Here is a 14,050-nt window from a genome sequence, read left to right as displayed (position 1 = left end):
TTATCTATTATAGCATTTAAAGTACACATATTTATAATGGGCAATACAAGCAACCGTTTTCATTTTTGGATGATTCATTTGAGGGGAGTGGATGAAGGAAAGGGAAAAAAGACCTTTCAAATAATCCAAAAAAAAAAAAAGTATAAAGTAGTATATTGAGCCTTTCCAAAATTTGGGTAGGAGAACATTTATGTAGGATATCTTAAGTTTACAGTTAACTTTTGGCAAGAAATTTTGCATTTATTTAGTGTAGTATTTAAAGGGCCAAGAATAGTGTTGACAGTCATGTTCTACCCATGTTGCATACATTTTGTTTGTCTGTATTGTATAGGAATTCTTATTTTCTTACTATATTATGAATCTGATGTGCTCAACCTTTTGCTTCCTTGATAGGTCAGTCAGAGCAGCCTTTCAATGATGTCTTCCCCTTCTCCAGTTCAGCAGACAGCCACACCTCAGTCAATGCCACCTCCTCCTCAGCCACAGCCATCACCTCAGCCTCCTACTTCACAACCAAACTCCAATGTTAGGTAAATCGTGTACTACCAGTGTCTTTTTAATGAAGGTTTATTGTCACACAGGTCACTGTGTATTTGGCTTTTGGAGTACTAAATATGTAAAGTAAAAAGTAATTACAGTGAACTAAACAGTACTGTGAATTATTTTGTCTGTTCTGTTAATGTTCATGAACATTGAACGTATAAAATATGTACTTTATGTGTAAGCGCATTGTGCAGCTTTTTTTGTGCTACATGAGAATTTTTTTTGTCATATTAAGGATATACAGTAGTTCATATACTGTTCATGTATTCATATATAGTTCATATAATATATTTTTCTTTTCTTAGCTCTGGCCCAGCTCCATCCCCTAGTGGATTCCTCCCAAGTCCATCTCCACAACCTTCCCAAAGTCCTGCAACAGCACGTACCCCTCAGAATTTCAGTGTACCTTCCCCTGGTCCGCTAAACACACCAGGTATAAATAACTTTAAAAGTTCTCAGAGAAAAGAACTGAAAATTTCTAAGTATTTGTGGTAAACCAAAAGCTGCTAGAGAAGCTTGAAACAAGTGATCTGCATTTTTCCTTTGGCTCAATGCAATATGTTAATTGACCAATTACCTAATATTAACATTTGGCTTATTTTTGATATGGCAGTAATTGGGATTGATTTGCATACTTTCCTCCACAGTTAATCCAACTTCAGTAATGAGTCCAGCTGGTTCATCCCAAACTGAGGAGCAGCTGTATTTAGAAAAGCTAAAGCAACTGTCCAAGTATATTGAGCCATTAAGGAGGATGATCAACAAAATTGATAAAAATGAAGGTGAGAAGCCGATTTAGAAATTTTACAAAGTATTCTCTCAATAATTGTACGTATTTGTCTGGGCAAAAACTTTTTAACTTTCTGAAACCCCCCAGGGTATCTGTGTGCATACTAGATAAGCAACAAGAACGTGCTTATATTCTAATTAATGTTTACATTTGATCCAGCCAGTATACTTTTTCAGGTACAGCCGGTATACTTTTTCAGGTACAGAAGAGGCATCTCACCTATTAATGTATTGTATTTTGGACAACTGTGCAATTAATGATTTTTTTTTTTAGGTTGGTTTGATTGCAGCTTTTTTATTTTCTTAATAGAAAATACATTGTTATTAACAATGTCATTTTCTTGACCTTTGTTTTCTTGATCAGATACATTTCAATTCAGCATTTGGGAGAATGCAGGAGTCATTCTTGAATGACACATAAACACACATCCAAATCCAAGCACAGATCACCATAACATAACGTGCACATTTTGAAGATGTGAGATGTTCCTTCAAATAAATGAATTAATTTATGCCAAAGAGAGTAAAAAAGACTGCTACTAAAAGATTCTCACTGCAAAATTGGTCAGCTATTAGCCAGCTGATCTTCACTGAAAATCTTGAAGTTCTTGGGGTAGGTTGGGCATAGTTAAAGGATGATTATGTTTTGAATGATATTATACCAAATTGATCTATATTCCATTTGGAATTGTGAAGCACATCTTGATTGCATTGCACAGTGAAGTGGGGTGTATAAACTTAATTCTAGTTACTAAGTAACTTAGCAGATGTGCTTTAACAGTCTTCTGGTTTATTCAGATATTTAAAAAAAAATAAATAAAAAAAACAGTTAACAAAAAATGATTTCACTACTTTTGTTGTAATGTTTGTCTTGTTTGATTATAGAAAGGAAGAAAGATCTGAGTAAGATGAAAAGCTTGCTTGATATCCTCACAGATCCTTCCAAACGGTAGGTAGTTTTCTTCACTACAGAAGCATTCCTGATGGGACATTGAGCAAAACCAGGCATTTTCTTTACTGACATGCAATCAGAGAAGACTAGATTTAGCCTGATATGTTAGGTAGTCTTGGCTTATTCAAATATTTAAAAAAAGAAACTGCAACTGTATTTTCTATTGTGTGTCCTATATCATAAAGCACAAGTGGTTAAAAAAATAATTTGTCTTCCATGCAATACACCTCATCTGCACTAGCAGGGATAACTCTGCCTTACTTTCCACCCTCACTTTTTTTTTTTTTTTGCAACATCTCATTATTGAACTTCTCCATGCCAAACAGGACAGCCTCGGTGGTTTAGTCACTGCTTATGTGTCTGTTGTTTTTGTCCATTAACTTTGCCTTTTGCAACAATGAGGATTACTTTCACACAAGATCAGCTCCTCTCTATTGGGATTGGACTTCATTTATCATCAACTGATCAAGGAAACTTACATACAGATTTGCTGCTTATGATTCCTTCAACTACAGACTTGGACTCCCATCCAGGTAACTCGCACCTGAAGCGGAGAAGGGGGTGGGAGGGGGGGTGAGCAGGGTGTCTTGTGCAGTTCAGGAGACGCGCTTTTCGAGTGCCCCTTCCCAGTCTACTTTTATCCAATTTCAGATCACTGAGGAACAAAACAGATGAACTTAATCATCTTCTCAAAACAAGTGAAGATTATTTTCTCTCTTCAGAGTATTGCTTTTTGGAGACCTGGCTTAATCCATCAGTTCCCAACTCTGCATTTGAACTGCCAGGGTTTCTGCTTTACAGAGCAGATAGAGTTGCTGATGATTGCAATAAGCAGATAAAGTTGATGATGATTGCAAAAGGCAGTGGAGTCTCCTTCAACATTAATAAAAATTGGTTTATTGACCTTTACATATTATCAAAGCACTGCTGCAGCATTCTGGAACTATTTTCTATCAACTGTAAATCATTCTGTTCACCTACAAGAATTTTCTTCAATAATTCTGCTTGAAACCAACGTGAATGAAGTGTAGCAGCAGCAGCTGGCAGTTTACATCACTAGTTTGGAGAACAGTCATGCAAACTCCCCGATTATCATGATGAGTGACTTTAATAATGCAAACTTAACCATCGAGCTTCCCATTTACAAACAGCTTGTTAAATTCCCCACCTGGGACAAGAAGACTTTTGATCACTGCTACTGCACTGTAAACAACGCATACCAGGCTTTTCAGGCCACATCATGCTATGGTTAATACCCACTTGTAAATAGAGGCTAAAATTAGCTAAACCAGTAAAAAAATTATTTGTTCATGGATTGATGAGTCAGTTGAAGTGTTATAACATTGGGATGTTTTTAAAAATGCTTGTGAAAACATTCATGAGCTGACTGACACTGTTCTTCTATCTTACATCAGCTTTTGTGAAGATGTTTGCATTCCCACAGCCATATCCCTCTCAAACCAGTAATTTAGCCTGTCCTCTTTGTATATTCGTGTTTTGTCAACTAAGGTGTATCTCCTGTCTGCTGTTTCTCTTTGTTGCATCCAATGCTTTTAACTGTCACTAGGCCTTTAATTTACTGAAGAGTACTAAATTAATCTCTTCAGATATATAAAATGGTATTGTAGTAAACAATGTCATATTTTTAATGTGTCCATGGATATTATTGTACTTGTGGTGTTGTGTAGAATACTGAAGTTTAACATTCAAAGATGTGTTTGAAGAACCTAGTGATTTATATATGAACCTATAGACTGTCAAATGGATTAGAAATACTAAGGTACCAGTATGTTCTGAAGTAAGACATACTTGTAAGTGTGATACATAAATGAGAGACCCCTACATCCCACTCGGTTATTAGACTTGAAAATTTGTAAACCACTGAAAGTGAGTCTCTAATATTTGGGCAGTCTGCAGTGACATGCAGAGGTGTTAATGTGTAACTGTAATTTATTATTAGTGTAAAATTATCTAATTTTCTCACAGAATAGTGTCAGTATTTAATAGTATTCCTGGCTGGACTACTGTTAAAGTATAATTGCACTTAAATTTTATCTGAAACTTGTGACACAAATAGGGTTATGATTGTTACAGGTGTCCTCTGAAAACTCTTCAAAAATGTGAAATCGCTCTTGAAAAGCTGAAGAATGACATGGCTGTGGTAAGTTTAGAATTTTCCTATAAGTGCTTTGATTACAGCATTTTATTAAATATCTAAGGAATACCCCAAAATCCTTATTTTTCAGCCAACACCGCCTCCTCCGCCAATGCCGAGCACAAAACAGCAGTACCTGTGTCAACCCCTGCTGGACGCAGTTTTGACGAATATTCGTTCCCCTGTCTTCAACCATTCTTTGTACCGTACTTTTGCACCAGCAATGACTGCTATTCATGGACCTCCAATTGTGTAACATATTTCATTCTAATTTTTTTTTTTTTTTTTTAAATTAGTAGTTTCACTGGTTTAATTGGCTGCTTCATACTTGCTTTATATAGTGGTCCAGTGATTCCTTCACGGAAACGGAAAAGTGATGATGATGAAAGACAGACTATTCCAAATATTCTTCAAGGGGAAGTGGCACGTTTAAATCCAAAATTCATGGTTAATTTGGACCCTTCTCATTGCAGTAACAATGGGACTGTTCATTTAATATGTAAACTAGGTGAGTGCAAAATTAAGATAGCAAGTACTTAGTTTTGTACCAAGCCAGGTGTTTTGAATAAGTGGTAATACAGTTTATAGTACTACATTTTGTTTAGTTAGAACATGGAGTTTGAAAACAACAATGGTGTAATTAATGCAACTTAATGTTTAAAAAGATTTTTGTAAATAAATGTTCTCGCCTTTCTTGATTGATAGATGATAAAAATCTTCCAAGTGTCCCTCCCCTGCAGTTGAGCATACCAGCAGATTATCCAGACCAGAGTCCCCAATGGGCAGATGATGCACAGCAATATGGTACTACTGTTTGATTAATTTTGTAACAAAAAGAAAGTTCAAACTTTAATACATTTCATTAAAACTCAATGTGACTTAATTTTTATTTGATAGTCTCCACTTGCTTCACTTTTTACATCTTATCCTTATTTTTTTTTGTTATAGAGGCGAATCCTTTTCTGCAAACTGTTCATCGGAATATGACATCAAAACTTCTTCAGTTGCCAGACAAGCACTCTGTTACAGCACTTCTCAACACTTGGGCTCAGAGTGTAAGCCAAGCCTGCTTGTCTGCTGCATAATAGTGTGCAAACACCAATAAAAAAGGACCAAGCTTACCTTAAATAAAAGGAAGTTATAAGTGCAGTAATTATAAATAGCTGTCATATATAAATCCAAAAGTGTCCAAAAGGAATAAAATGTATATTATAGTGGCTAATGGTAACACATTAACTATTTGTTTGGTTTACTTTTCTGTACCAGTTCAATAACAATAAAAAAAAAATAAAAAATTAGGGACCACTTGTTTTCATTTTATACCAATGGTAAAAATGTTTGAAAAACCTGAGCATTTTGTCGGGGCTCACTTTTTCCTACAAGTATTGTTTATTTTTCCCTGTGTTTAACCATAACAAACACATCAGATATTTTAGTGTTTAAAAGTTTTATTTAAACTACAGATAAATTCAGAATCCTTTATTTTAATTAACCAATTTGTGTTTTTTTTTTTATTTATTTTAAACATTACAGGTTATGTTTTATGCATGTACCTATTTATTTGGTTTTAAATGTTCTTAATCCAGTTCAAGGTCATAAGAACCACAAAGCAAGAACGTGTTATAAGCAGTGTGTAAGCCAATTGAAGGGCACACATCCACACTCAAATGTAGAAGGGCTAGTTTAGATAGGCTAACCTGCAAGTCTAAATCTAACATTCATGTCTTTCAGTTTGAGATAAAATCAGTAGTAGCCAGATTATAATGCAGGAAGAATATGAAGATACTACACAGTATATACTGTCAATGTAAATCTGTCTTTGAGGCACATTCAGAATAAATGTGCTTTATACCCCTGCATTATACCACATGATGTTTGATTTTTTTTTTTTTTCAGTTTTTTACAAAGAGAAAATAGCAGCTGTAGTCCAAATTTGATCTTTTTTGTAGGGTGGGATGGGTTGTTTATAGGACTTCTGGTTATGTATAGTTTTACTCCTTGAATTTGGTACTGTGGAAAGCTGATTTTTTCTGTGTTCTCTGGCTTTCATCAAAGCTACCTGAGACATCTTGTTTCAGAACAGGAAGGGCAGTTTTCATTGAACTTGAAACTTGAGATTTAGACCTGAGGGAATATTAAACATGTCAGTTGTCAGAAAAACGTTTTTCATGTAATACACATACTGAATCACAGAACAATTGGAAAGTGATTATTTATTAGCAAAGCAAGTCCACATTTTATTAAATTGGGTTGTACCTCGTATCAAAAGGAAAACATTTTACGTAACTGTACATGAAAGGGAAACCTTGATGAATTTGGAGGAAACAGCAAGAAGGTTTGCACAATGAACTTTACTACGTTTGACTGAAGAGGTTTGTTTTTCCTACTGCTTTCATGTACTGTATATCCTATTTGGGGTGATGAATCCATTAATACGACAAAACAATTAAGAAAATCTTAAAATTGTGTATTCTAAAATACCCAATTGTTCAAAGTTATAAATTAAGACAACCATCACTTGGAAACTATAATATGACATGATAATCGCCTAAATGTTATGTGATTTATGGTGTCAGATCCTGGACTGCTAATTGTGTAAATGAGAAAGAAAAAGCTGTCTTAGTGCAGGAAACCTTGGTACTCTACTTTGTGACACCAAGAACTGATACTTACAGATGTTTTTTTGCATTACGAGCAAGTAATCTGAAGAATAAGGTGTTGTACACACTAGTTGCATCAAATGTGCATAGTGTTGCTGTAGTTATTTGTATTTTTACTTTTTTCTGTTTGCCACACTTATGACATGTTCTCCTGGTTTTCTTGATGTGTTATTTTATTCAGAAAATTACTTAATTCAATTTTATATGCAATTTAAGTGGTTAGAAATTATTTGTTTTCAAATCACTCTAAATGCTCACATTGGCAGTAACTGCTTGCACCATGTCTGATGAGAGGAAAATGTAAGTATAGGCTCATTTGATAGAAAATTATGGGAAACACCCAAACCATTACATTTTTAGGATTGTTCCAGGAACAATCAACAGTGAATGGAACAAAGTAGCAAGGTTAAATGTTTCCACTAGTACTTTAAACAAAATAAGAATAATGTTAATTTTAAAATTGTATAAAATTATACTTAAACTATATTGATATTCTTTTGACTTGTGGATTATGTTGCAGCATTTCTTTGCTTGCTGGAGCATCAGCTGTGGTTTTCAACTGTCCTGCATCTTGCAGAGATAGCAAGTATTGGTGAAGTATGTACATAGACAGGTTTATGCCACCATATTTCATAGGTTGGGAAAGTGCAAGTAGATGTTAGTTTTTGGGACTTTTAGTAGTATTGGAATTAAGAAGCCATATGAAATGAGTCACATGCCCAAAACACAAAACCTACTACAGTTATAAGTCTAAAGGTTAAATTAGTAATATATATTTTGGATTTTGAACTTCAAAATTCATGGTAAAATGAGACCCAATTTGATGTCACTGGTTAATCTCATTTTTGTAGAAGAGGAATTCCTATACGTGTACAGAAAAGGTGTTGATCCTATTGTCCTGTGGCCAAGAACTAAGACTGGCCTGAATTGTGTTATGTGTCAAATATCTAGGAAACCTACAGCAACTGACCAAGGTATCTCACAGGTAGGTTATTTAAACAATAAAGGGAAAACATTTTTATAGGTAGTGTCTGTGTCTATGGAGGTAGCGCCAAGGACTGTGCAAAGAACCATTTTAAGTGTTGTGTTCTTATTCAAAAGCATTTTGTTATGAAAATAGTGTTAATCTCAATGTCTTGCTCATTTGTCTTAAATTGTCAATGAGTGTTACTTATAGAATGGAAATACTTACCCCTTTCTCATTGCCTTAAAGGATAACTTTGGAAATTCTACAGGGTTTTGAACACTGCAAGAAAAAGAAGACATAACTTCACTTGAAATATGATTATGTAAGTGAAACTGTTTTGCATAATTTCATGTACCTTGTTACTTAATGTTTAAAGAGACACCAAAACATGGTCCTACTCAACAAGGAGTAGGAAATAATTCCAGAAACTTGTTGGATGGCGTTCAAGGGAGAAACATACCTGGAATGATCTGCCATGTAATTTTTTCTTATTATATATGTGTTAGGTGGTAATTTGTTGCATATAAAATCCTTCACAACAGACTTCACGCGTAAAATCTGAAGAGGAGATAGAAATGTAAAATGACCAAAGTACAAACCATCATACTTGATGAGCGTTAGCGTATTTTTCATGAAAATGGAGTAAATGTGTGAAGTAGTGATATATTTAACGTGTGTACATTGAGGATTTGCTTACTTCTCTGGCCTGAAGGCGGTTGGCATGATAAAGCTGCTGGATGAGAACTTGACATTCTTGCATGTTTGGTGCCCGTGGGCAGTCATTCTGACTTGTATGGATCAACAGGGGATACAGTGAGTTGATGTGTAAGTTTCTGTAATCAACACCTGGGCCTTGAGTGTGCAGCGTGATGAGTTCGGATCCACTTTCTGTGTTGTCTCTGCATATGCAATGAGAAAAAAAATAGCAAAGACATATAATATTAGCTTGGTCTATGATTCTGATCAGGATGGACCCTCAATTCCCAGTCTCTCTTGTTCAAATCTTGATTGTATCTTCTGCTGCTGTATAGAATTGTACATTAAAGAGATCATTTAAATGAACAAGACAAAAAACATGGAGCAATGGAGATGTAGGAACTGAAAATGTTTACCTCTTGAGTGTACCCAGGGATGCTTCAGTAGGAGGGTTTGGTGGGGCTGTTTCTACTTCCGTGTGGCCCTCGGTTTCTGCTCCAAAGGATTGATATGACAGATTCCCAAAAGAACCTGACCAAGAATTAAGATGTTTAATCTCCATGCAAAAATCAAAGGTCTGGGACAAGGAAAGCATTTACATAACCATATACACAAAGAAGCTTGAGTGCTTGACTAATAATGGTGAAAAAAATAGATTACATTAAGCCAAAATCCACAAACACCTGGTACACTACATGACCCTTATAGAGTATGACCCCTGTAGGGTCCATGTTTGTTCGCTACCAACCTCTTGTACAAAGGCATACACCACAACATAAACTGGAATGCCCGGGGTAGAGAGAAGCATGGAGCTGGTTTGCACTATGCATATGCAATATTTTTTTAATTCCTAATTATGGAATGATGCTTAATTAGAGGAGCAGGAAACACTCAACCCGACACTTTCTTGGTGTTTGTAACAAACAGTGCTCACTTTGCAGCAATATTTCTAAATGTTAAAGCTCAATCGAACTGGAGCAGTTGCATTCTTGCTAATACAAATAACCCAGTTAGTTGACAAGCATAAGATAGGGAATATATGTTATGAAACAGCATTAAACAAAGTTACTACTAATTCCATGTACAAATCTTTTACAGTATACCAGTTAATGCTTTGAGCTGTTCAAAGACAGAAAATGCAGTACATAGTGCCTTTCCCTCATTACAAGCCTTTGTGCTCTTTAATCCAATTTTAAGTGGTTGGAGTGTCCGAACAATCAAACAATTACAGGAGAAGAGTAAGCCATGTGCCTCTGTGAATACAGAACTTTGGTAGGAAAGAAGCACAGTTTAATGAGGGCAGATAAAACTATTGGAGAGCTGGTGGCCCATACTGTTCAAAATCATGCTTAGCTCATTTAAATTGACCATGTTATGGAAGAAATCTCAATATGGAAAGTCAATGCTGGAGGAAGACAGAGTTGGCCCGAGTGGCATTTCTGATATTAAAACATAGTCTGAACAGTTTGAGTATCTAGTGTTGATTATAAAATAGAGTAAGGCTTTCACAGAAAAAGGATCACCACTGGTCTTAAAAATGCTCTTGCAGATAAGAAATCTGTATATGTTAGTAAATAACCAAATGATTATAATGAACTGAATGGTCATCGGCTGTTGGCTGAATACATTCATTTCTGGGACGTTTTGTAAAGTAGTTGAAGTCCTTGGTCCTAGCAATAGCCCAAAGGCCAATCTACCTAAAATGTCCATCGTTCACATTTTCAAATTCACCCTCGATCAGAGTACTCCCAGCTTATGGCAAGAAGGTTGCCTAAAGACTTAACAGATTGTGTCCTTCCATTGAAAGTTGGCATTACTCACTTTGTCTCGTTTAAACACAAATCTTTAAAAAAAAAAAGGATTACCTTTGTGGCTCTGCTGGGACCCCATGATCAAGCGGTACTGCAAATCTGTTAAAGAAGCCAAGCCAGACTTTAATGTTTTATAAGTCAGGAACAGAAGGAGTGACATAGCTACGCTCACCCGGCTGCTAGTCTCATGGCTCCTCATCAAGTATAGGTGACAGACATTTTATTTATCGACTCCAAGACATCTTTAGGCCGTTTCATTCTTCATTTAACTTTATATGTAGGGTAATTAATTGACAAACGTCAAACAAACCTGAGCAATCTACATGTTTATTTTTCTGTATTTATTGTTAGGCAAAGTAAATGGTAAAGGATGTGTTTATGGAAAAAACGAATAATTTGTGTATTTAGGGACAGACTTCAATACACAGTGAGAAAAAGAAGTAACGGTGCACCGAGTGGTACAATTATATTAAATCGATGACTGCAGACTGAAATGTGGCCAAGCAGCCTTACGAGATCTGCAGGACTGTCTGCAAAAGTAATTCTTTGATTTAAGTCCAGTTGGTCGTCGTCTTCCCTGTATTTGTCATATTTTTACTATTGGAACTGGGGGACATTAACAAATTTTCGAAAAACTCGTTTTCAGGTCCCATAATTAGGTGGTTGTATTCCGCCACCTGGAGGCCACAAACAAAAACGCGAATGATTTATCCCACTTTGAACAAAATCGTTATTTTGTACTGCCGTCTATACTTCAGTCTGTTTTATTTACGCAGAAATCCGCCCCTCGAGACCAGGCACCTCCTAGTTACGAAAGTGTCCGTTTTGTCCTAACGGCTGTCAATAGGCAATATGGGAAGTCAACGTTCGCCAGTTGGCCATTGGTCGCGTTTTAAGTTTCCTGCTACTTGCGCCGGTCACATTTGTCGGTTTATACAATTCAAGTCAACTGGCATTATAGCGAAGCTTAATAATGTTTAATAACCTCCTGCTACCTGTGCCTGTCACATTAATTGTCAGTTTATACAATTCAATTCAACTGGTATTATATGGAAGCTTAATAATAACATATTTATCTTATGAATCCGGAGAATCACACACATCGTGTGAACCGTTCCACCCGCCCGGTCCCCCCAAGGATTTTTAGGTTTCACCTTACTGGTTCTTATCGAAAAGACGCTACTCCCCTAACATCTCCATAGTAACGTCAGCTGACAGCCCGCAGACTTCCCTTTGCAGGTGGCTTGTCAAAGTGGGTGGTTGCAGTTCCTAATGCTTATTATAAGTGTTGGCTGTACTTTGAACGAAATCGAACACACACCCTGATTTCTCCCCATTATAGCTTGATCGGATTAGCTATATATGGTGATGGCTTCAACCCCACTGTCTGTGCCCCCCGGCCTCACTCACCTTTATTCTTTCTCCTTAGCTGCTCGATCTCCTGGTGGAGCTTTTCCAGCGTTTCGCTGTGCTGCTGCTGCAGAAACTGTAGGCTCTTCTCCAGCGCGGAGATTCGCTGCGACTGAAAATTGTGCGCGGTAGGGGACAAAGGTGAGGGTCGCTGGGGCCGAGGTCGGCGACTTGTGTCGAAGTGTAAAACCCTGGACCACTGCGGGAGGGTGTCGATAGGAGGTAGACTACCGTGAGCCATGGCGGAGACCGTCAACCCTGAGATTCAAATCCGTCCGCACGAGTTTGATTTCTCCAAAGCGTCTTTTGTCGAATAGGGCCCAATACTTGAACTTACGAACTTACTTTCATCTATGGAAGGCGCGACAAAAGTGAATGTGTCCCTGCCTGAGTTCGTGGTACTGTTCACAACAAATAGTCGTACAGGATAAACCTAATTCACTGTACGGTTTCTTCATGGTAACTGTTGAATCACAAACTCATTTTTTGATCTTAGAATAAGTCAAAACCCGTGTGTTTGTAAATAAGGACCTCTGTCTCTCTATGCAGTTTAGGACAAAGCGATCGGTTCCTTGTGTCCACTACTCGCCCGGGATGTGCCGCCGATATGCACACGGTGTCCGCCTCATCCAACAGCATCGATGGACGCGGCTGCCGCGTAAATACACAGTCTGCCCTCGCTTCTCCACAGCTGATTTGACTTCTTTGTTTGTCGGCCAGGCGCACGGGAGAGCTGCGAGCAGGCAGAGCTCGGAGGACCGGCTCAGCGAGACGCACCAGCGGAGCCACAGCTGGCACAATCCCCATAGTAACGGTGCAGTCAGGGCTGCGGGGACTTGCTCCTCCAGTTTGGTAGGCGGGGCTTGTCCGGAACACCCTATGGTCCAATCGTCCAATAGAATCACCTTCTTATTAGGGCATCGATTTCATTGGGTGTATATGTGAATTGGGCTATATCGAGGACTTCGAATTACAACACTAGATAAAACAATCGTATTGATCAACTGCATCATGTTTCATCTAATTTCCAAACGTTTATTCAGATTTGCATGGCAGCCTACACCAGTTAATATCAGGGATAGGCCAACTTTGCATTGCCAAACCACATAACCGGCATTTGTTTAGACTGTGGGAGGAAACCAATAGGGGCGGACATGAGGACAACATACAAGCTCCAGTAGTGCTTCCGCTGCAGACTGCCTGCTTATCATATTAAAGTTATATAGGGGCTGGTTTAGTATCTCAAAACCCTACAGAACTGGTTAGGAGTTTGTTTTCCTTTCCTTCCTGGGCAGAAAACCAACCTGGAAATTTTACCATTTGATGTTTGCAGCACTTGTATTAATCAATTTCTATCATTTTTAATTTCTAGTTGTAATGTATTTGGAGTGCCACTTTTTCATGAGAACAGACATTAGTAATGCAGGTTAGGTTTACAGCAAAACAATTCCAAAATTCTCCACCAACAACTGGACCAAAGAGATTAAATGATTGTGTTATTCTGTATAATTTCAATTCTTACTATACAGCATCCTGTCATTGGACTGGCCCAAGGCTACACCCAGAATTTCCTGAAGGAAAGCAGCACGCTACTGACAGTAATGCATATAATCTTTATGTATATAAAATACTAAGGGCTGCGTAAGTCTGTCGCACGATTAGCTGCAAACAACTGGAGCCAAAACCTTGATCTTAACTAAAAGATTATGGTGTAAAATGCGCAGGTGAAGCAATACATGTGGCTAACGAAAACTTCGGCAGTTATGAGGGTTTTTGTGTTTCTTATGGCAAACTGTGTAGGGAAATTGGTCAAACAAGTGAACATGAAGCAATTTGGCTATGTCACATTAAACAAATTTTCTAGCAATCTGCAAACATAGCCTTCATTTACTGTACATAATCATAGCCGTTCAGAGGTAGTTGGTAGCACATGACGATCAAGACGATTAGCTAATGTGACCTACCCAATATCTGAAACCATGTAATCTGGAACTAACTAAGATTAAAACCAACAGGTTTGAGTTTCTGTTTAGTCAGAGAGGCAAGCACTTTGCTTTAATAAGGAAC

General features: G+C 37.4%; 2 protein-coding genes and 1 long non-coding RNA gene across 5 annotated transcripts in view; 2 read left to right on the top strand and 1 right to left on the bottom strand.

Annotated features, from left to right (window-relative positions):
* Positions 1–5,735, top strand: part of med15 (mediator complex subunit 15) — a 30,033-nt gene extending 24,298 nt beyond the window's left edge. For both annotated transcript variants that reach the window (XM_039772093.1, XM_039772092.1), the window contains 9 exons: positions 394–530; positions 849–976; positions 1,191–1,325; positions 2,218–2,281; positions 4,379–4,445; positions 4,531–4,691; positions 4,781–4,947; positions 5,145–5,243; positions 5,388–5,735. In XM_039772093.1, coding sequence (XP_039628027.1) covers positions 394–530; positions 849–976; positions 1,191–1,325; positions 2,218–2,281; positions 4,379–4,445; positions 4,531–4,691; positions 4,781–4,947; positions 5,145–5,243; positions 5,388–5,524 — 1,095 coding nt within the window. In that variant the 3' untranslated portion in view covers positions 5,525–5,735. The remainder of the gene's footprint in view (positions 1–393; positions 531–848; positions 977–1,190; positions 1,326–2,217; positions 2,282–4,378; positions 4,446–4,530; positions 4,692–4,780; positions 4,948–5,144; positions 5,244–5,387) is intronic.
* Positions 5,736–6,303: 568 nt separating this feature from the next.
* si:ch211-222n4.2 (uncharacterized protein LOC101885505 homolog) lies at positions 6,304–12,790 on the bottom strand. 2 transcript variants are annotated; one of them, XM_039772094.1, is made up of 7 exons: positions 11,984–12,790; positions 10,628–10,672; positions 9,179–9,293; positions 8,764–8,965; positions 8,527–8,624; positions 8,292–8,345; positions 6,304–6,563 (listed from the first exon to the last, which is right to left on the bottom strand). In XM_039772094.1, the coding sequence occupies exons 1-7, from the start codon at positions 12,222–12,224 to the stop codon at positions 6,431–6,433; spliced, it is 888 nt and encodes a 295-aa protein (XP_039628028.1). In that variant the 5' UTR covers positions 12,225–12,790; the 3' UTR covers positions 6,304–6,430. The 2 variants fall into 2 exon arrangements, with proteins under 2 accessions (XP_039628028.1, XP_039628029.1); XM_039772095.1 differs by lacking the exon at positions 10,628–10,672.
* LOC120540918 overlaps positions 8,315–14,050 on the top strand; it is a 31,116-nt gene continuing 25,380 nt past the window's right edge. The window contains exon 1 of the long non-coding RNA XR_005635897.1: positions 8,315–8,388. This is a non-coding gene — a long non-coding RNA (uncharacterized LOC120540918). The remainder of the gene's footprint in view (positions 8,389–14,050) is intronic.

This window comes from Polypterus senegalus, chromosome 12 (assembly GCF_016835505.1).
Source record: "Polypterus senegalus isolate Bchr_013 chromosome 12, ASM1683550v1, whole genome shotgun sequence".
NCBI lineage: Eukaryota > Metazoa > Chordata > Cladistia > Polypteriformes > Polypteridae > Polypterus > Polypterus senegalus.
Note: the sequence above shows the minus strand (reverse complement) of the source record. Positions and strands in the feature narration are given on the sequence as shown.